This window comes from Maylandia zebra, linkage group LG13 (assembly GCF_041146795.1).
Source record: "Maylandia zebra isolate NMK-2024a linkage group LG13, Mzebra_GT3a, whole genome shotgun sequence".
Lineage (NCBI taxonomy): Eukaryota > Metazoa > Chordata > Actinopteri > Cichliformes > Cichlidae > Maylandia > Maylandia zebra.
The window spans coordinates 3,046,113-3,069,327 of record NC_135179.1 but is presented as its reverse complement, the minus strand read 5'-3'; the positions used below and the strand labels follow the sequence as shown (position 1 = coordinate 3,069,327).

The 23,215-nt window shown below is 44.9% G+C and overlaps 1 protein-coding gene across 1 annotated transcript; it reads right to left on the bottom strand.

Moving 5' to 3' along the window:
- Positions 1-214: 214 nt before the first annotated feature.
- LOC101467556 (TBC1 domain family member 12) lies at positions 215-23,143 on the bottom strand. Its single transcript, XM_004570627.4, has 13 exons — positions 21,699-23,143; positions 14,191-14,326; positions 9,175-9,308; positions 8,093-8,175; positions 7,883-8,000; positions 7,700-7,806; positions 7,209-7,292; positions 7,033-7,127; positions 6,717-6,788; positions 6,490-6,618; positions 6,215-6,324; positions 5,594-5,852; positions 215-5,511 (listed from the first exon to the last, which is right to left on the bottom strand). The coding sequence occupies exons 1-13, from the start codon at positions 22,826-22,828 to the stop codon at positions 5,440-5,442; spliced, it is 2,529 nt and encodes an 842-aa protein (XP_004570684.3). The 5' UTR covers positions 22,829-23,143; the 3' UTR covers positions 215-5,439.
- Between the last annotated feature and the right edge of the window lie 72 nt (positions 23,144-23,215).

The window sequence follows — 23,215 nt, the reverse complement described above, 5'->3', positions numbered from 1 at the left end:
CTGGATTTGATGCCCCAGGGGGGAATTGAACTTATGACTTCTGCTCCAAAGGTGTGTAGTCGTACCACTACAGGCTCTTATATTTTATAATTAACTCTGCATCAACTTTTGTTCTTCAGTTGCAACTACTCAATGAGAAAAGACTGTAAAGTCCTCAAAGTCGGCGAACATTTGAATTTATTTCAAAAAAACTGTAAAGAGGAAAGAGACGCGGGAGTTTGCTGAGATATTTATTTACACATTTAACTAGTGGCCATTATATGAAAAGATTTATTTTTTACAGTGTATTTACAGCACCTGTAAGGCATTATGGAACAAAAGAAAACTGTACATTAAAATATTAAAATCTGACAGTAAAACAGAAACAAGCTGAATGGATTTACATGAAAGTATAAAACAAGTTAAAAAGAAGGAATACGCTGAAGAGTCAGAGGGGACACTATCGAGTCTCATCTGAACGTTTGTTAGCAATCTGGAGTGATGTAATCAACCTGCTGAGGATTATGGGTAATGAAACTGCACAAACAACGTCTCTATTGCACTTTTGTTTCATTCAGCTCTGAATATTTAACTGCTTTTCACTTGCATATTTAACTTCCTTTATTTAAATCAAAACTAAATCCATTAATACAACTTTCCTCTGATTTGTTTTCACACATTTGTTTTGTGTTGAGTTAAAAATGACCAGAAGTTTCTATCGAGCCCAAAAACGTGAATGAGGTTGGATTCAGATCGTGTTCGGGACAACCTCGGCTGTCAGAATAATCATACGGAGATGTTACATGATGAATAAACACTTACATGGCAAAGCAAGAAGGGGGTGATTATCGGACATTTTGGAGAAAATTGCAAAAGCAGACAAAAGACATTAATAAAAATGTTTAAAATGTGGTTTCATTTTTAAAAGAACCAAAAGAATCGAGGGGCTGGGCGAATCCTGATGTAGTTTGAACATTAAAGTTGTAAATTTACAAGATAAAAACAAACAAAAACAAATACTTGTCATTGAATCTCAAACGAGAGGAATTAATGTAAAAGTAGAAGAAAAGTTCATTAACAGGCTTTGAGTGCAGCTTTGTTACTGAGTGTGTTTAAAGTGTAGAAAAAACAAGTTTGTCTTCAAAAAGTGCCTTTATTTTAAAAAAAAAATTAGAAAACTGGAGTTTTTAATGTGTTCTTTGTTTGTTAAAAAGAAAATAAATAAAACAAAAACATCAAAAGTATTTTGGAGCGTTTGTCAAGAACTAATCTGAGAACAATGAGAAAAATAATTGTTAGAAATACAAACAGATTTTCAGTAAATCTGCTGGAAAACTCATCAAATTCTAAGGATGATGAATTCTGGACAGACCTGCTATAAATAAAGTTCCAGATTCAAATTTCAACACGCATTAACCTGGTGTTGCGTCTTCTGCAAAGTCTGACGATTTAAAATGGTCAAATATTTGTGAGCAGACGAATAATAACAATAATAGTAACAACTAGAAATGAATGTTTTTACCTTTTGGGTGCTTCGCTTTGCTTCACTGTGAAAAAAAACTAAATGCTGGATGATCGTGTGTTTAAAAATAATAAATCATGACTCTGTTTCCAGCCGTGTTTAATGAAGCGCTTCATTAACACTTTGGTCGAGTTTTATTTTGAAAGGCGGTGACACTTCCTGGGTTGTAAGGCTCGGTGGAAGGTAACAGACATTTTAAAGGGACGGTCTGTAGTTTTCCTGAAGGAAACACTAATTGCATTTTTAACTTTTTAAACATAATTTTTGCAGATGTTTTAATGAACACTGATCATAACTGTCTGTGGAGAATTCAGGTGTTACACAGGTGTGACGCTGACACAGTCACCAGAGAAGAAGAAGCAACAACCCTGAAGTTTGGAAACGACCTCCATCTTTACCACCTCAGAAATACTGATTAGCTGGTGCCTGTAAAGGACATGAACCATTTCCTCATCCAGGGATCTTCGTCGTCTCTGGTGAGTTTTCAGCTTTAAATGGAAAGAGTGGCGGCCTGTGCATTCGCTGCAGGCTGAGTGGAGACTTCCTCAGTAGTGCTTGTCGGTAGTTTGATGGTCATGGCGAGATGGCGGTTGCATTTATTTTGAGCCCTAAATCATTCACTGCTGATCGGTGCAGAGGACTATAGAGCGAGCTCTTTACAAAAACAAAGCTTCATTTTCTTGCTGCACTTCGTCTAACACCCACTAGGGGCTCCAACAGCAGCCGTAGACTCCCAGGTTAAAACATCGAACGTCACAGCAGAAACAAATGTTTACCGCCTGATACAAAGAATAGTTTATAGATCAGCAACTGATTAAAATTCACCTGTTGAGATTGCTTAACTTTATTATTACATCCATTAGATACCATCCATGAATTATATAAAAGTCTGGCAGCACAAAACAGAGTTCACTCTATAGTCCAGTATATTTTTGAAACACATTTTATCTTGATTTTATTTTTTGGCACATATTTCCATCATTGCCCGTCTCACAGGAGGTGGTGACCTCTGGCTGCCTTTAATCGGCTGTGCAAACACATCAGGCTGATGTAGTGAGTGGAAATCAAAGAAGTGTTTCCATGAGCTCAAGGAGCAACAAAGAGTGTAGAAACTTGTAGAGACGCTGCTGATCTGCTCATTATTGTAGCGCTGTTGTGTTTTTAGTGACGGCTGTGAGTGCGAAGCTTTGTTCAGTCAGTGTGTTGGTAACATCTGCATCCTCAGATTAGTGTTACTCTTCTGTGTAAAAAGTAATTAATATCCAAAAACAATCATTTTTCACTATAAATACCACAAACTCCTTTTCCTGTTATTTCAGGACGACGCTGTTGTGTTATGTTTGTTTGCTCTGGCAGACGGAACGACATGGAGGAGGTGGAGCAAAGGTGGTGACGGTGGGTTGCAAAGTGGCTTGCAGTTGCCTGTAGGCAGGCTAAAGCAGCACTAACTCGATTTTTGAGCAGACTTTTGTTTTTGAAAGAAAACGAGTAATATAAGAAAAAATAAATAAAAATTGCTTTCATTATCCCGTTGGAGTGTTGGTCCGAGCAGCTTCAAACAGTCTAAAAGTCGGCAGAGAGTTTTCAGCCCGAGCGGCTGGAAGCAAGTTTTTTTCCCCTCTGGCATCTATGTAGACCAAACGGTTGATCCACAGAAAATCAGAACGTACGATCGAATTCATCCAAAACAAGAGATGACAAAGAAACACTGCAAATTTGAGAAGATGGCGACTTGGAGGATGTTTGCTTTAAAAGGAAATAATGTTTTCAAGGATCTTCTGGGAGTGAACAGCAACACCTCTGGTCTCGGTTTTAGGCCTCCGGGTTCAAACACGCTGCTTGCATACATGCAGCAGTTTCTTCTGTTAACTTCAGTCAAATTTTTTAGCTAAGTTTTAATAAACAAGCAAGAAATAATCTAATGCAAAGCCTATAAAAGCGTCATTTTTCAAGCCCGAACTACTAAAAGCTAAAAGCCGCGGCCGTAGAGCTGGAGGCCTCACTGTGGGGCTTAAATGCTGCATGATAAAGTGCTCTGAATGGAAATCTGGATCTGGGAAACGCTGGCTTTAAAACCCCGATGGCCCCATTTGTCAGCACAAACATTTACGCTCTACCCAAAATGGTTTTTGTGGATATTTTAAGCCAATTACGTCAAATACTAACACGAATGTCCTTCTAAATTCTTGCTTAAACACCAGCACTAATATTCCCACCTTTAGAATATATTTAGAAGTATTAAACACTTAAGTGGAATCATTATCTTAACGTTTAAAAAAAAAAAACAAACACATACTCTTTCATTAACTGCATCCTTTGTAATCACTTTCACCATCTGCTCGTCCTTAAAGGGCCATTTCAGCCCTGGTTTCCTTCGAGTGACTGGTGAGAGCGCTCTAACTTCACAGATAAAGGCTGCCTTCTCTTGAACACGAATCGAATGAATGAGCCAGAAAACAGCAGGCTGTTGCTTCTTCCACCAAACGAGGGAGTTCAGGATCTTGTGCACAAGTGACGGGAACACGGAGCGTGAGGTGGAGAGAGTGCGGCGTCAGAAGGTGACGCTTTGAATTTGCCGTCAGCTCTCAGTCCCAGGAGCTCTGAGCGTCTGGTCAGGACTATCGTCTATAAGTGTTTTTCCAAAAATCATGACCGACTTAATCACAAAAATCCACAAAACCTGTGCGTGGGACCAGTGGACGAGTTTGAACGTAACAAAAGTCGAGCACAGCCGATCAGACGAGGCTCAGCGTTGATGTTAAAGGTTAGCACGGATGCCGTCCCTCTTTGCTCCGTGCTGCTCGGTTACAGCTTCCTGTCACACACTGCACTCTAGTGGTGGTTGCTAGGTAACATCTACAGGCTCTAATAAAACACATTAGACTGACTTTAATGAAGGGCAGCAGCGTCAAACCACATCGTTGGCCGGCTGACTTGGGAGTGTGGGCAGGTGATGTCACCTGTAGGTTGTTTGCTGATTGGTTCTGGTAAAATGACTGCTGTTCAGCGGGGCGCTAAGCTAACGGACCGACACGTGACAGATCGACGCTTCCTTCTGCACAGATCCTGAAACATGCTCACAGTGAGTTTGGGTACATGAATCCTTTTTTAAGGAAGGTGGTCTTGATTCCCAGAACGACAGAGTTATATTAAAAATGCTTTTTGATTTTAGTTCTGAGAAGGCAGCAGATATCTCCCAAACTGGGCAGCTCCCACCAAAACTGGTGACAGAGAAGCAGCGAGTAAACTGCAACACTTTAGTTTTACTTCCACCCAAATCTCCCGTGTTGTGAGTTTGTTTTGCTAGCAGATTAAAGTAGTGCAGACTGCCGTCATTCTTGAAGCTAATATTACAACAAAAGCATCAAAGTAAAAGAGTGTTTGTGAACTCGAACCACAAGGACTCACATTAATAAGTGAACCACAGAGGACATTTCTGAAGCCTTGAGAAACTCATTAGCACCTACAGTTAGATTTAGAGTCTTGGAGAATTACGCAGGGCGTGACGCTCAGTGTTAGCGCCGTCTCGACCTGGAGGAGCCAAACGATGGCCGAGTCGGACTGCTTTTAGGGTTTCTTCCCAGCCACCTGTGACTCCCCAGCTGTGGAACACAATCTGTGAGAAATACTGACTGGCAGCTGAAGATCAGGAGTAACCGAACGCTTCTGGTCCCAGCAGAGGTTTCAGGAATCGCCGGAGCTGCCGCTTCCTTTCCCAAGACTGGTCAGCGGCTCCGCCCCCACCTCCACGGCTGCCTCGTCTTCACTTCAAGCTTCGTAGCTGAGCCCAGGACTGAGTTTAGCTTCAGGCTACGCAGCTTCAAGATACACAACTAGCCTCTGTGGTTGGCGTCAGCGGCGGCAGGGGGAGCTAGCGCGAGCTCCGACATCCCCGAAGCCAGACGTTAGTTTGAGTACAGCTGGAGTTAGCGTCGGGGTTAGCTTCTCAAAGCTGGACTCGTGTTTTTATCCGCCTCTTTATTTCCGTCCTTCATCAAGGCAGAAAACACCTGGAAGGAAACACAGCTGTTAGCTTTTTTTCTGCGAGTGAGCTGCGCCGCCCTCGCCCTGCGCTCTGACCGTGAGCCTGACCTGAGCCCAGCGGCGGTTCCTGCTGATCATGTGCGTGCTGGCCATGGCGTTGAAGAGCGTGTGCGACTGCAGGTCCTCCGGCAGGCGCGTGAGGAACTGCGCGATGTGGATGAAGTCCATCTGCAGCAGGACTTCCTCGTACAGATGCAGGATGCCCAGACCCGTCCGGAATAAGCTCTCCTCGCCATCCCGGCAAAAGACGTCCCACACCCGGCACGCCACGTCCAGAGGGAGTGACTTACTGTACAGAGTGAAGATCCTGCAGGGAGACAGACATGCTGAGTGAAATCTGCAGGCGTATGAAGATGAAACACCAACTCAAGGCGAGTTATGAAAGATCGGCATGGAAATATGCACCGCTAAAACCAAATCAACGCAAACAGCTTCTGCATGACTCTGTGGTGACCTGCAGTGACCTTTGTTACGTGGGTCACCTGCTCAACCAGGTGAGCTACATCCAAAGTCTTTTTTTTTTTTTAAGACAAATGAACTTTAAGGTATTTTTAAGTCGATAAATCTTACTGACAATCTAATCTGTGTTAAACATCTAAAAGATTTGCTGTAAATTTATAACAGAAAAAATCAGCTTGGCTGCTTTTTTCTTCAGTTGTATTAACTCACCAGTCAATCAGATAGAGGTCAGGGGTCAGGCTGTTGGTCTGGAAGTGGCTGAAGAGACGAGGAAGATTCTCCTCGAAGAAAATCTCAAAGGCTGCAAAATACTTCAACATCTGTCAGAAACGGAGAGAACAAAGAGGAAAAGGTTTTAAATGTTCACAGTGATTTGTGTAAAAGTAAAAATCTTTCACTTTTACTCACAAACCAACTCTGAGTTCTTCAGGAGGTTTCTGAGTTTTCCCTCCTCCCTCTTATGAAATATCACAAAGACTGCGTACCAGTTCATGGTCGACTCTGAAGAAGGCCATCTGACAGGGTTTATTGAGCAGGTTGGCAAAGGTGATGAAGGCCTCGGCCTCCTCCAGGTTGAGGATGAGCACAGCAGCGATGAAGGACATGCCCTGCACCTGAAAGTCCACAGACGCTTTGGTTTCGGATCAGTCTTAACGAGACACTGAATGATTTTTAAATATTTGGTAAGAGCTGCCATAATGCTTTTACTCACATAGCCAATGTCAGGCCTGTAACACGTGTAGGCACCCAGCACGCTGTGGAGGAGGTCGTGGTACGGACCGCCCTGCAGGAGGAAGACACAGCAGACATTCATGTGAGACACAGATGTGATTGACCTGCTGGCTGTTTGTTGCAGGCAGACTGAAGAACCTCGGGACAAAAACACCCACACAGACGTCACAAGTCCAAAAACAAATGTCTGAAAATCCGACCAAATTCTTTTCTCATCGTAGCAGAAATCAAACTGCTGCATTTGCTGCTGCAGTGCTGCAAACCTGAATGGTCCTCTGCCTGTTATCTGTGTTTACCTTCTGGAAGATGAAGAGCGAGGGGAAGGTTCTGGAGATGTCTAGTTTGATGAGATCCAGGCTGGACTCTCTGTCAGCCAGAGATGCTCCTCCATCTAACGGGAGAAACACACAGAAGTAGTTTTCAGTCGCTGAAACTGGAGCTGTGAGGGTCAAAGAGAGGAGGGGCGTCGTACCGCTCTCGCTGTCGTTCACCGAGCTGGTCTCGCTGTAACTCCTCCACTTCTCTTTGGCTCTGGAGAGGAAGATCTCATAGAGCTCTGCAGCGAGACAAACACCCATCAATCAGAAAATTAGACTCAATCAGCAACTTTTAAAGGTTAGAGTTTCAGTTTTTATGCAAATCCATCGTTTTGAATCTCTTTGAGCCTCAGTCACAGTTTTGTGTGCAGAACAATTTTTTACCATGCAATCAAAATTCTCGTTAGATTCATTAAAAGTGTGCAACGCCCAGCTGTGTTCTTCCCACTGTGCAAATGTTTGTGAACCAGAATCTAAACTGACTGTCTCTGCACGCCTCCATCTCTCCATATAAGAGAGCACAGATTAGGGTTCCTGTGGGACTCATGGTGGTTTAAATAAACAGCTGCAGTCACTGCAGCATTTAAAAATGTACTTAATATTTAACAGAAGTGTCAAAAGAGTGTCCAGGATCGCGTGTTTGTACCTGGTGTGATGTTCAGCTCGTTGCCGATAGCGAGGCTCCAAACTCTTCCTCTGACACTGGGGGGAAGGCCCTGCCACCACAGCTCTCTGACCCGCCTCGTTCCCTTCCTGCACACACACAATGCATTAAATAAACACAAGCACCCGCGCGCGCACGCACACACACACAGCGGTGGAGACGTACATGGAGTCCCAGTGAGGCAGGATCTCGGTGTTCCAGATGACCATGGCGTTGGAGATGCTGTCCTCCTGCCGGTGTCTCTCCTTCATCTGACGCTTCTTCCTCTGGGCTTCTTTCAGCTCTGAAGGAGACGCAACAGCACGAGCCAATCAAATCCAAGAACAGAACCAGCCAGTGACATCAGTGTGTGTGTGTGTGTATGTGTGTGTGTACCTCTCCTCTTGGCTCCTGCCACCATCTCCTCGTACTCCAGCTTGTGTCTCTGAGTTTCCTCCGTAGATTTAGCCGGCAGGTTCCTGAAGGACAGACAGACGAGCTCTCAGCCAGCTGGAAAGCTTGTTGGGGTTTTCTGGTTTTACTTCCTGTCAGGTGATCACACACAGCGGCTCTGTCTCTCTGTGACAGTGACCTCATCCTGAAGTGTTTCTGCTGCGAGGATCGCCTCGCATCCCCCTCACTCAGGAAAAAACTCATTAATCTGACATTTTACACCAGTTTGACTCTAATGTAAAACTGTTAGCTCATCTTTGTTCACCACAGAGGGACAAAGAACAATAAAGACTGATATTAAACCTTTGATAAAAAGCTTCAGTGTTTTCACTGCATTGCACAGTCGAACCTCCGACTTCCACATACAGGCAGGAAAAATAGTCATGGAGGACCACGTGTGGTCTTCCAATGCAAATCCATATCCAAGCATGTGTTACTGATACACACACATGTATGTGATGGAAATATTCGGCCCTTTCATTTGCTTTTCACAAAAATAAAACATGTCATTCACTGACTCAGGTGTCTGTTTCTGCAGCTATGAAACATTGGAATATAACATTTTAATCTGCAAGTGCATTCAGCAACATTCTGCCAATAATAATAATAACAACAACCAGTTCCAGCTGGTTCCAGAGAATAAACACCAGCAGCAACTTGACTTCCCAACACCGCTGAGCCCAAAGTTGGAAACATTGAGTCAGAAGCTGCAGCTGAGGTGAGAAACAAACCAGCACCAATGCAGGCTGGTTTTCAAACACTCCAGAGTGTACTGGTAAAAAGATCGGCACCAGCACGGATCCCCTACACCGCTCGGCTCACAGTTGGAACCATTGAGCTTAAACGTGGGAATAACACAAAATCCCCTGTTTGCAGATGCACTCGCTTCAGAAGTACACACATCAGCAGGTTTATGCCTTTTCCAACATCACAGCGTGTAATCTAGAACCAGCTGCAGTCTTTTCCACCACAGGCACAAAAGCACATTCTTAAAACTGCATTTTTAAAGCCACCACAGAACTTACGAAGGGCGGTCCTCCAAGATGAGAGCCGTGGTGGAAAGAGGTTCAAACTCCAGGTTTTTCCTCCTCCCTGCAAGCAGGGGGCGCTGAGGACACGAGGGCACGCTGGAGTCCTTCATCGGCTCCTGCTGAGGAGACTAAAGAAAGAAACAGATATCATGTAGTACAGCATCGCTCTCAGAGGAATAATTACACCTGAACATCAACTCAACAGGGTGTTTTTGGCAGTTACACAAATTCAGAGCCATCTCACATCTTTTTCAGTTCCCACGGTCCTCACTGAGCTGTGGGTGTTTAAAGTTTTATTTTCCTGAGCTGTAAAAGCGCCACCCAGAGAACATCATAAAAAGCCATTCCACCTTATACACAGATAAACATCTGCCTCCAGCTCAGTTTCACTCTTCTCTGAGACCCAAAAACTGCTTTTGCAAAGGTCTGATCATTTCAAGTGTCAGAGGGACAGCTCAGGCGAGCTTTGGAGACAAAGGTAGAGAAGCTGAGAGGGTTTGCACATGTGCAGAAGAGGGAGAGTGGATTTACAGGACAAAGGATGATGGAGCCGCCAAGCAGGAGGAAAGGAGGAAGAGCTCAGAGAAGATGGATGTGGTGAAGCAGGACATGCAGAGGGTTGGTAGCAGAGGAGGATGCTGGGATAGGGTGAGATGGAGGCACATGGTGGAGATCACTCTCCACTAATTGATCTTAGAACTGAAAAAGCTTCTTGGATGAGAGGTGGAAGAAACGTAAAGAAGGTGCTTTTCTTTCCACAATTCTCTCGAGTACAAACGGAAGTAAAAGCATCGTTTCTGAATTTAGTAAAAATGTTTGTAACAGATTATTTGCAGTTTCAGAATAAACAGAGCGTTCGTTCATCAGCTTAAGCACAGAGAATCACTCTGTGTGTGTGTGTGTGTGTGTGTGTGTGTGTGTGTGTGTGTGTGTGTGTGTGTGTGTGTGTGTGTGTGTGTGTGTGTGTGTGTGTGTGTGGCCCGTACAATAAACCGTTTATCCACAGGAGCAGGACAGCTGTGGGGTCAACAGAACAACACGTCTTTCATCAGCTGGTTTCAGGCGTGAATGCCGCCAGCAGAGGGAGACAGAGGTCGCCCTCTGAGGCTACTCTGTCATCAGATTCAACATGAAGTGAGAGTCATAAAAAGATACGCATCATGTGACCGTCCTGGTGATTTCCAAAGAGCCGAGATATAAAAACACGGAGCTGAGGAAACACTGACGTGAAACATGCTGCTCACCTTTCCTTTACATTACAGCAACGTGCATATTATGGTTTGTTAGACAGACTGTAAATAAAAGATGCATGCAGCCACAGTGACATCACACCCACTGGTTTGTGCCTCCACATTTAAAAGCATCCATGTTAGCAAGCAGAAGTGATGTATTTGGATGAGAGCGTTTACGTTAGCAGCTAGCTGGACTCTACAGAACTAAAAATGAAGAACTCAGACAGATAAGATCCTTCAACCTCCGCAAAGGTGATTTCCTAATTCTGCGATACTGACGATCAGGAGATCAGTGGGTCTGCAGCAGGTCGAGTGTCTGTGTGAGCACAGAAAAGCTCCACGTAATCATGGTATTTATGTCTGAGGAGAGTTTTTACGAGCAGTAAAAATCCAGATGCTGCAGAGCAGAGAGGAGCTGCATCTGCACACGTGTTTACCAGCTTGATGCTAACACTGTTAGCCTGCCTGTGTTTATGTACAACACGATGTCTGTAAAATGATGTAGTGTGCTGGGCAACATCCACACGTACACAGCCTGAAGCTGCGGAGGCAGATCAGAATCAGAATACTTTATTGATTCCTGGGGGAAATTATTTTTTGTTACAGTGCTCCATTTTAAACCAACATTAAGACAAGACAGACAATACGCTAACTAAGAATAGTACAATATATACATATATATACATACATACATACATAAGTCACTCATAAATAAATAGTTGGAAAAGAAACATGTGTAGCTGTAGCAGCAAACAGTGTGTTAAGTGGATGCGTTGTACAGGGAGATGGCCACAGGCAGGAATGATTTCCTGTGTCGTTCAGTGGTGCTTTTCGGTAATCTCAGTCTTTCACTGAACGTGCTCCTGTGACTGACCAACATGTCATGGAGTGGGTGGGAGGTGTTATCCAACATTGTCTTTATCTTGGACAGCATCCGCCTCTCCGACACCACCTTGAGGGAGTCCAGCTCCGTCCCCACAACATTACTGGCCTTACGGATTAGTTTATTAAGTCTGTTGGCATCTGCGACCCTCAGCCTGCTCCCCCAGCATGCAACAGCATAGAGGATCGCACTGGCCACAACAGACTCATAGAAAATCCTCAGCATTTTCTGGCAGATGTTGAAGGACCTCAGTCGCCTCAAAAAATAGAGACGACTCTGGCCCTTCCTGTAAAGTGCTGTGGTGTTTTTAGCCCAGTCCAGTTTATTGTCAATGTGTACTCCAAGGTATTTATAGTCCTCCACAATGTCAACACTGACCCCCTGGATTGAAACAGGGGTCAAGTGTTTCCTGGTCTTCCTGAAGTCCACGATCAGTTCCTTGGTCTTTGCCACGTTGAGCTGCAGATGATTCTGCTCACACCACGTGACAAAGGAGTCGACCACAGCCCGGTACTCTGTCTCATCATCCCTGCTGATGCATCCAACCACCGCAGAGTCATCAGAAAACTTCTGAAGATGGCAGGTCTCTGTGCAGTGGCTGAAGTCTGTGGTGTAGAGGGTGAAGAGGAAGGGGGAGAGGACAGTCCCCTGTGGTGCCCCTGTGTTGCTGATCAGATGATGATCACACACACACACACGCAGACACACACCAGCCTCCTCCTCTAGTTGAGTTTAATTACACACATTATCACATCAATTTGCCGGATAAAAAACTACGTCACACTTGGCGGGATTTTCTTTGCTGCCACAGTAACATGGAGCATGACTGTGTGACCTCTGACCTTTGATTGGAGCCTTAAAGGTATTTTGCCAACAGCTGCTGGCCTCTACCCTCGCTCTGCTCACATGACGGCAGCAGCAGTCAGATGATTCATCGGGAAAAGAGTTGGCCAGATGTGGCCTGGCTCAGGCTAGCTGACACGTCAGACACAATGCTGCTGGAGGAGGAGGAGGAGGAGGAAGGCTGACTTCACTTAAACTGTTTCCTTTCAATAGTGCAGAAGGACAGCTCTGAAGCTGCCAAATGATGCTAACTGTTAACTGATGGTTTAATCATGGTTTGGCTCCTTAAATAAGACTCCAGTAAATCCAGCCCGGTGCAGCTCTGCAGTCTCTGTACCAGAAAGCAGGGAGACATTCACATTGCGACTGTCACAGTCTGCTGCGTGCTCCATAGCACAGATGTTGTTGGGACATCTTCCTGCTGCAGCGATATTTCAGACAATAGTGTGTTTGTCCAGCTCGGTGGAAACAGTCCTGGCTTTCAGGTTTGGCTGTTTCCTGTTTCAGTGTAAATGGTAAACGGACTGGTTCTTAAATAGCACTTTTCTACTCTTCTGAGCACTCAAAGCGCTTTACATAACTTGTTCATTCACCCAGTCACACCCATTCGCACAAGCACATTTTTTGCTTTCTCACTAACATTCACACACACATTCATACTCCGATGGATGGATCGGAGAGCAATTTGGGGTTAGTATCTTGCCCAAGGATATTTGTCATGCAGACTAGGAATCAAACCACCAACCTGCTCTACCGCCTGAGCTACAGCCACCCCAAAGTGTCACAATGGCTTCATGCACAAAGCCAGATCCCACAGAGAAAGTGCTTTCCCACTTTGGTTTGGTAGAACGTGCATGAAAAAGCTTTGCAACCTGTGGTAAACAAGCCGGAGCAAAAACTCCATCCAGCATCGACTGGACTTTAGCGTAGCTGCATGGGAGGAAAAACCCCAGCAGGTGTTCCAGTTAAAGATCTCTGAATGTGACTGCTGAGAGCTGCTTCACAGCTTCTTCAATGTAAACAAAATAAAAAAGTTTAACTTTGCTCAAGTGCATAAATAAAGCAGAAAGTGCATGGGATGGGACTGCAGGCGCAGTGTTCATGGCTCTATTTTCCAACAGCAAGCAGGCAGCAACCCCCAGGACAGCTCCAGAGTGCAGTTCCTCTAACATCCACTAGGGGCTGGCTCCAGAAGTCCTGCAAAGAAACTGTTCTGGTCTCTATAGGTGACTTCTGCTTAATAACAACTGTACTGAGGGTACGGTTATATCTCACCTGTTTAAACTGCATTACAGCTAAAAGTTTGCATTATTAGGGGGTGTGGCCTCTTTGACTAACAGGTGGGTATAGCTGCTAGCTGCCTGCTAGACTTTACCTCAGCTAATTCGCAGGTGAGTTGCAGCACTTTGCAGTCTGTTTACGTTTATAAATTGGATGTCAGTTATTTGCAGATGATTAGTTCTTACCTCACAGTGTGAAGCTTATTTCCCCTCTCTGTGCTGGAGGCAACATTTACATGAAGACATTCAGAATTCACTGACGAGGCTTCAAACTCTGACTTGAACATGAACACGTACAGTCTGCAGCCTGCCCTGAGAAAATGAAGTGCTCGTGTTCCCACAACGCAAACGGTTCAGAAAAACGTAAAATCTCAATAACTGATGAAGAAAAGGTGCCGACAGAAGGAAAGAGGACAACTGAGTTTGCAGGTGGACACAGCTGGGTGTGCTTTAAAATAATCAGCGTTTTTGTTAAGACCTCGAGTGGACATGGAGGACACACAGCGAGTAACGCTGAAAGCAAACAGAGCCTTTATTGTGCCTGCGGAGCTCGTTTAACGCCTCGCCCGCAGTTTCTGAGTCCTAAGGCTTCTACCTTCCACTGTTTATCTGATTTTCCAACATAGCAGCTCATGTTTCTGCTCAGATGATTCACCCAGGAGAGTTTCATGCCCTTATAAAGGACCGACTGTGGCTGGGAGCAGATTAAACACCCTGGGCGGAGGAGGAGGAGGATGATGATGATATGATTGTGTGTGTTTAAAGAGCCAACCTGCTCCGCGGTCGGCGTGGAGGCGAGGTCTTTGCTCGTATCGCCTTCTCTGGCTGCTGTCTTGCCAAACAGTCGCCACCCTGCTGAGCTGTGAGATGTCGCTTTGGGCTCTTTGGGTTTCCTAGAAAACAGGCTCCTGAAAGAGAGCACAGACTGAGCTTAGCAAACATGTATCAGAGTCAACAGGAAGGAAATAAACTTCATCTCTCAAAATCATATGAAGGACAAGCAAAATGTTACAAATAAAACTTCTCTTCATTATTAAGTATAAGAGTTTTTATGCATTAGCTGATGTATTTTAATAAACTTATAAAATGTTACAGATTTTCTTATTATTATTAACTTGTGTATAAACTCGTTTTATTTCACTTCCCTAATTTACAGTTTTGACCTCGTATTTTTGTGTATTTTCTTGTTTGTTTCTTTGCTTATTTCTGCTTCATTTTGCAAATTCAAAGGGTGACAAGAGGTCAGAGTGTTGCCTCGACGACAGAGATGGTGTCTTCTAATCAGGAGGGAAAATAAATGAATGAATAAAATTAACTTTACATTTGATGCCTTTTGATCGACTCTACAGTTTCCTTTACAGTTTTATTTAGTAATTGTAATCATTTTAGACATTTCACTAATCTACCTTAGAAACTAATAAAATGAATCATCACTAATATTAAACACAAAAGTAAAACATCATTAATGTAAATTGTGACATTGCTTCTGTACCTATTTACCTTTTTCATTAATTGTTTATTTATTCGTTTTAGCTCCACACTAATCTGATGACCTGTTCAGGGTGTGCACTGCTTTATGCGATAGGCTCCATAAATCAGTCAGAAGGAATCCTGGTATCGAACATAGATAAAAAGGAGACCTTTCATTTGCTCTAACTTGTCCTGAGCAGCACCTGCTCCGCATGTTGATATGAGTCTTGAAAGCTGGCACCGTTTGAAATAATCAGAAACCAGATCAAACATGCAGACTATCGATGCTGCTTTCTGCTCCGCTGCATCTGACAGATCCCATCATAGCGACGCTCCACGTTAGCCAGACTTTGGCTTTAGATTGTGAAGTTTAGTTTTTAACTGAGCATTAATATTTTTCAGCACTGAAAACTTAATGTGCTGTAATTATGAAGTCATGAATATAAACAAACTGCACCCCCTACATATCTGAGGGCCTGTAACTGTGCAGATATTCATGAAGGTCAGATTCTGCATGGCGTCATTAAATGTACTAAAGTCAGTGTATAAAACTCTGCTCATCCTCACACAGGTTACATGGTCAGTGTCCCTCTGACCTCCTTCAGTGTGCTGATAAAACGTCTTCCCCTTAAAGAGATTCCTGTAAGCGTTCCCTATCACTCAGACATTTCAACACACTGGCAGGTTCCCATTTCATTAGAAGTCCAGCCATCTGTGAAGAATGTAAACTCTGGTCAGAAAAGCTGCAGAGGCCGATTTCAGTTCCTCAAACAAACGAGGAAAGACACGCAGCAAAGACGTAATGCGGTAAATGCTGCAGCTACAGCAGTTTTTTAAGATGATGCCAAAGGAAAAAAGACTGTTTAGGAAAAGCTGCCATATCGACAGTTTTCATTGGGAGAGTCTGCTGGTCAGCCGGCGGGAAGAGAACAAACAGACACAGATATGCATGGGAGCCGGCTCCGAAGAGACGGCAGAGCAAATATTATCCCACCTCGCGCTCTGCAGGTCAAGTTTGTTCACAGCTTCAAAGACCCACACGCTGCATCTGCTGCAGCTCAGCTGTCTGTGCACCACTGCAGCAGCTGAAAAGAATAAGCGGAGCCACAATCGCCGTGTCCCTACACTTTCATTCACTTTGATTACAGAAAACTTGGCTCTTACTCCCTCAGCTGAGATAAATGCTATTGCTGAAGCGTCTGTGGCTCATTCAAAACTTTCAGTCATTTAAAAGGTAATAGAAGGTAATTGTAGACTTAAGTGTAATTAAAACTAGACTATTTTCTTCTCGGTGTAAGCAACAGTGTTTTAGCAGTTCTGTGAAATAAAATCCTTGTTTTTATTATTTTAATGCCAAAATGACAGATAAACACAACTTTATAACTGATGGAAAAACTCCACTATCACACTGATGTCAGTTTTAAAACCAAACAAACTCGTAGATGCTGACAGACTTTGGTTAAAAACTGAACTGTGTGTTGATCTTCTTCCTCTCTTGCGGCTGCAGTTGTAACAAGTGAGAGAAACTCCAGAAATAGAAAAAGGAGAAGTTGCTTTCTCACTAACAGCAGAGGCTCTTTATCTGAGCAACAATGTGACTCTGGTGTAATTACAGAAGAAAGATCACAAACACAAAGAAAGTGAAATGTTCATTCACAGCGTCCTGCCAGGATTCTCCAAACCGCCGAGGAGTGCGCACATTAATCATGCAGAAGAAGAAATGCAGCAGGTTAGACTGTCACTGCTCCTTCCTCAGAAGAACAGCTGACGCGTAGCTTTGTGCTGGTTACATCAAACTGTCCCTCAGATCAGAAGCCTCGTTTAAAGCTGTGGCTGCTGTGACGTTCAGCCTCTGTGGGTGTTTATGTGTGATAAGACCTAACCTCAGTGTTTCACTCACAAACTTCAGTAGTGGGAGCCATTCAAGTATCAATTTGTGTTTATTTTGACAGAAATAATCCCAGACTCTTGACTTCCTGTTCCACAGGGCGCTCTCCCGAGCTTGTCCTGACTGATGTAGAAGTCAGAGGCTGTAGAAGAGAATTCAGTAAATTGTGGGGTAAACATTATTCTGAGACAAACCTAACCGAGCAGTTTTTGTAGCGTAAGCTTTGCTCTGTTCTGTTGATCTGCTGCAAGCTGCAGCCTGAAGCAGATGGCCTGGATGTGCTGGGGGTCACTGACGGGAGGCGCAGCTGTTTATCATCTATTATCTATCCCTGCAAAAGTATACGAGGGTCTTTTTATGACTTTGTTTTTAAAAGACACCGTGCTGCCATCACAAATAGAGCGCAACTCTGTGTGAAACACTGAGGCTGCACTACACACTGCATTAATAATTAACTGCAGAGGTGAGCACATCTAACAAAGACCTTAAATAATTAAAGGCTGGTTCGGTGTTATTCCAACAGCTGATTAGAAGCAGGACGTGAGCACAAAGCTGTGCATGTTCAGAGCTGCAGTTCCACTTGTTGTTTAATCTTGGGCTCTTTCATAGTTTAAATGAATCTTTCATTTAAGCCATCTTTCTTCTGATTGGCTGCCCCTCACAAACAGAAGGTTTGAGTGGGAAAACACCAACTAAAACTGACCCAGACGCACGTGTACATAAGCTTAACTTTAACATCCACCTCTGGAAGAGGAGGTGGGTGACAGGAAATAAGGAACAGCACAGGTCCACTTTAAAGTAGCACTGCTGCCTGTATGTGACCCTGGCTGACCTGCCTGAGCTCTGTGGGCCACACGGCCAGAGTGGAGTTTTTCCAGCCGGGCTGTTTTCCCCTTGGCCTTCCTCCTCCGTCTGTCTGGATTTCCTCTGAGACGCTGTGACATTCAAGCCAGCTGCAGGGCTCGCATCCAACCCAAAAAACCAGCCCAGACCCAGATGCAGATTTAACAAACATAAATTTTCCTGCACCTGCCAGTCGGGGACTGTTTTACTACTTCATTAATCAAACAGAGAAAAATCCAACGCTCAAGTTTCTGAATGCGACCAAACTTTAGGGAAACTCTCTGCTGCTGCATTTCTCTCTTTTTCACTTCCTTGTGTGGCTCAGAGGAACGTTGGAGCTCTTCCAGTAACTATCAACGTAATATAACATCTTTATTCTGCTGCTGGAGTCACTGTTCAAGTCACGAGGGAGGAAATCATGCAGTCAGTTCAGGATGAAACAAAGCAATCCTCCTTTACAGCACAATAAAAACAGGAAACCGAACTTCACCTGCAGCCTTATCTGCTCAAAGCAATTATAAGTAACTGTAGAAGGCAAATATCTGCAGCATATTAAATCATGTGAACTGAGTGCAGCCTCGTGCCCCCAGAGATTCAATTCCACGGTTATCATTCTGATGTTTCAGCCTGCTCTCGTGGAAAAATGCAGAATAGTGATGGAAAATGATCCCATCTGTTCATGCATGCAAAATGTCCTGGTGCTTTTTTTCCTAAAATCACAAACAATCAGAGTAGTTTCGGCACCAGAACTTCAATAAATACTGAATTAGTGCATCTTAGTGTTAAAGTCATATGAAGCAGAGATGATGTGTTCTGTGTGGGACTGTGGTCTCTGGTGTGAGGGGCAGAGTGGACGGCTGGTTTCAATGAGTCACACCGGTCGATGAACAACAACAAAAAGCCACGATGATTGTTTTTGCCATTTACAGACGACTTCAAGCAAATATGAACTCAACGTGGAGCAGCAATGGTCATGATTTCAGATCATAACCCTAAAGCACCAACACTGAAGTGAGGTTAGCTGTTCCAACAGGAGAGACAAATGAAGCCAAAGAGAACGACGGCACTCACAAAGTTCAGCAAAACAAACTAAAACTGGGCTGTTAGATAAACCGAGCCATGTCCCGGAGCGCCCGGCGGGTTTCCACCGCTGCCGAGGATCGTTTGACTAACGAGGTTATGGATGAGCACATATCCGCCAGCAGATCAATCTCCAACCTTGAGACTTCAAGTTTGCTTTCTGTTTGGGTGCTCTGGGTTAATCATCAGTTACCGACAGAGTGTCTCTTCCGTACTCTCAAACAGATACTGCGCACACCTGCATCCACACTTCCTGGCTCTGACTGAGCAGTAATCAATGAGCGTGGCACCAGACCGCACCGAGCATGATTAAAATCAGCAGGGCTCAGCATCGGGACCAAATTAGCAGGGTCTGGATGTCCTAACCACCTGCGGTGTTGTGGTTACAGCGGACAAACAAGAAAACTGACTCCAGACCAAATCTAATCAGTCGAATGACAAAAAACGGACCGCATTTCAGGCAAAGATACAAACTTAGACGTTCTCAGCTCTGAACAAACAGCCCTTCAGCTATCAGCCTGCAGGAGGCCGCTGCTTTCAGGTCCTCACCCAACCTGCTCTCCTCTGATTTCTGAGAAGGCCCTGTGTGCTTCCTGTTGAACTGCAGACAATCTGATAAATGTAATCGTTTCTTGTCTGAAGACCGACTCCAACAACTGAGGAATTCTGTCAAGTATTTGACCGGAAATCTGACTTTTAATGCAAAGCACGAGTGTGTACTTCCAGCTGTTACAAAACAGGAAGAGATGCACTACAATAAAAAAAGATTGCACATAGCAGGAGTAGGTGATAAGGACCAGAACAGAATACAGAACATAGAGGGGGACTTTACAAACAGCTGACTGAAATAAAATGCAAAAAAAAAATGATTTCAGTGTTCGTATGCTGCATATTTAAAGGTGGATGCTGCGTTTTCAGTGCTTCACTCTGACGAGGATGTGAAGCCATCACATTCCACCAGACTCCATTCACAAAAACGGGAATTTTACCTCCACAAATGTGTGAGATTGTTGTCTAATCGCCTTTGGTTTTTAAAACAAACAAACTCTTGTTTCCTGTGAAATAAAATGATCATTTTTTGTCAGGAGTCTGGTAGAGCTGAAAAGAACGACTCCTTTCCCAGCACGCCATTTCTGCAAATTAACTCTCTTTGTTGCTTTATTCAAAAGTTTAACATTTAATCAACATATACCTTCAAACTTTGACTTATTACTTATCGCAGGACCAGTGCCGTCTCCCTTTAAGAGAAGACGGACAACACTTTACGTCATGCAACATAAAACCGCATTATCTGATTTTATATCTCATTTGAAATGTCGTGTTTAGTCCCGTCAGCTAACATTATCCAGTCCAACAACAGGAGGTTACTTGTATATTTGCTAAGAGGGTCTGTGTGGCGTGTATGGGAAATGACGCCATCAATCTGTCATCTCAAAACGAGACAAAGCAGGAGGAGGGCGTTTCCCCCTGTTTCATTGGGAATATGGAGAGCGCCCACTTCCCTCGGCCTGGGGCTCATGCAATCATTGAAGATCTACTCGACTCTTTCTTGGAACAACAAGAACCAAATTAAAATGACCAAAGAACGGCCATCTTGGTTTGAATAAATAAAAGACCGAAACAAAGCAATCAAATTCAGGATGCACTCAATAGCAGGCTCATAATGGACCAACAGGTGGAGATAACACAGATTCACACAGGTTATGAACTAGCGTTGCTTTTTAGCACCAACACTGTAGGAGTGAAACCTCAAAGGTCACTGAGTCACTGCCCTGTTTATGTGGCAAAGAGTGAGAGGGAGACAGCGCTGTCCCTGCGTCAGGACGGCAGCAAAATCATCACAAAGTCATCAACAATCTGAAAATAATCCAGTAACCCACAGCTCAAATCTCTCCAGCTTTGCTCTTATATGTTTGGAGGTTTTGTACATTAAGAGCTAAAGCTTAGTAATTCAGCCTCTCCTTCATTTATTCACCTTCTCTTTTGCTTCAGCGTGACTCGCTTCTTTGGTTAAAAAGGGGAAACGTGTTCCTGTGTTGCTGCTCTGTTGCCTTAATTCTAGCACAGAGGCTAAAAAGCTCCATCTAAAGAGCCCAGACTCTGTTTCAAAGCCTTTTAGTTCAACCAACTGTGCGTGTGGGGTTTATTCAAAGTCGATGTGACACGTCTAAAAATCAGCTTTTCAGGAACTGAGAGCATGTAATCTCATTCGTGCCTGATCAGCACACAGTCACAGCATCTGGGCAGCTGCACGGTGGTTACACGGCGTGATCAATCGCCTCTAATGGCTGAAACCGCTCCGGGAAAAGAGCAAAGGGAGCGGTGAAGCCCCGGGGAAAGAGGCAGCTCTGAGTCGATGCTCGCTGATGCCTGCTGTGTCACACATACAGAACTGAGATGTGATTAACGTGCAGGATTTTACAGTGTTACAGGCCCCAGACAGCAGCTCTGAGAGGTCGTCTGTTTAATACAATAAGTGACCTTTAATGTGGAAAGGTGGAGCGAGAAGAGTAGGCGGAGACAGCTGCTGGATGCAAGGATGCATCTTCATCACCGAGCATTTAAATCTGTACATCATGAGCTTTATTTCCTAAAATCTGCATTTGGAAGCACAAATTAATAAAAGTGTGTTTTATATTTTTCAGCCTTATGTTGTTTATTTCCATGAATCTTAAGGACAGATAAGTAAATAAAAGAAGGTATTTCCTATATGTAAAATGTATTTTAATAACGCTAACTAAAGTCCAATCAGCTTTTAAATCTTTATTTTTTTCTGTTTTATTCTTTAAATTATGAGCTTCTTTACTAAAATAATTGAGCCTGGATTGACTGAGAATTAAAACCTTGTATTTTATCCTTTTCAGTTGTCTTCGTGTTGTTTACTTATATTTTAATACAGTAGTAAGACTAAAGCCTTAAGACCATACGAGGAGGGAGGGGGTCCTTGGGAGTTAGCACGTGCACTCTTTATTGCCCCGCAGACCACGTGATCATTTTACCTGGTGAAGAAATCTGCGATGCCGAACCTCTTTGGCATCTGCTTGGGGTCCGAGCTGTCCTGGTTCAGGTCCGGGAGCGTGTCCGGAGCGCTCTGCCGGCGACCCGCCTCCAAAACGCCCCTCAGGTCTTCGTCGTACCCTTCAAAATAAAAGCCCCCATCCTCCTCATCCTCTGGGGACAGCGGGGTGGCGTCACAGCTGAGGGACACGGCCACGTTGGGGTTAGTCCTCAGACTCTGCGGCCTGACGGGAGGTGAGCTGGGGTCACTGAAACCCTCCTCATCGTCCTCCACCTCCTCTTCATCCCTGGTGTTGCGCTCAGAGAGCGGGCTGCCACTGGATGAAGGGCAGGGAGAGGGGGATTTGGCACTTAATCCAGGGGACCCTACCCTCTTCTCATGCCTAGACTTCGATTTAAACTGACAGTCAGGGGTGTTTTCAGGTGAGCAGCCCGAGTCCAGGTCCTGGTCATGTGTGTGGAAACCCCCGTTGGCCACTTTCACTTCTTCACAGTCGCAAACGCAAAGCTGCTGGGTGGGAAATAACCCTGCCTCCCCCTCACAGCTGTCAGCAGCCCCGTTGGGCATGTTTACCCCCGCGGTGCAGGCGCAGTTCCGCCGGTGCTCCCTCACCGCGCATACCAGCTCATGGCCGGGCAGAGCAGTCCTGATACACCCGCCTCCTGTGGCCTCTCCCCCCGGGCTAACACAGTCTGAGTCCCGGGCTTCTTCTTTGCTGTCCCCCCGCATCTTCTCCACTGAGAACACAGCTGGACAGGAAGCAGCTGTGGTGCCCTCAAGGCCAAGCCCTCCTCCTACTTCCAACTCGACCACCGACAGCTCCTCCTCAGTGAACCCGTTCAGGCCACTGTGGTCCCCGCAGACCCCGGAAACCTGGCCGGGGAACAGCCTCTCCAGCATTATCTTCCCTTTCAAGGAGGCGTCAGTGTTTACATCCCTGCCGAGGCCGGTGAAAGCCTTCCCAGCGTCTTGCACCGCGCTGACCCCGGCTAGCAGCGCGATGCTGCGGTCTCTGAGTGCTGATTTCCCCGCTCCGCCACCTCTTTCTCCCTCTTCGTTCTCGTTCAAGTCGACTCCGAACGACCCTCCGTTCTCCCTCACAGTCTCCATGACTTCTCAGTCCGCCAAGCGAGCCTCTGCCGCGGGCGTAAGTTCCTGCAACGAGTCCCCCTGCCCGGTGGGCCGAGCTCCGCAGCAGCAGGTTTTGTTGTTCTTGGAGGAAGGGGCTACCTGCATTTTCAGAGCCGGTTTAACGCTACCTGACACACACCCGGCGCAACATTTCCGTCTCAGGTGTTTAATGCAGACAAAGGAACGCTTCACGGCCGCTTTCTTGCGTCGCCACCGGGCAGAAGATTAATTAAATCCCCCAACTGTTAGCTAGTCGCAGCAGCAGTGGCATCCCGGCCACAGTCCAGCGCCATCTTGAAAATTCCCCAACAATGACGTCATTCACCACAACTGTGTTTTGATTCGCTGAAGAGGTTTACAGTGACA

Bases quoted from the DNA above. Each gene is read 5' to 3' on its own strand.
- LOC101467556 (XM_004570627.4), bottom strand. From the start codon at position 22,828: ATGGAGACTGTGAGGGAGAACGGAGGGTCGTTCGGAGTCGACTTGAAC. The intron at 7,293-7,699 runs GTACAAACACGC...GTCTCGCTGCAG, and splicing joins CGAGCTGAACATCACACCAG to AGCTCTATGAGATCTTCCTC. The intron at 7,128-7,208 runs GTACGACGCCCC...TTCTCCCGTTAG, and splicing joins GGTGAACGACAGCGAGAGCG to ATGGAGGAGCATCTCTGGCT.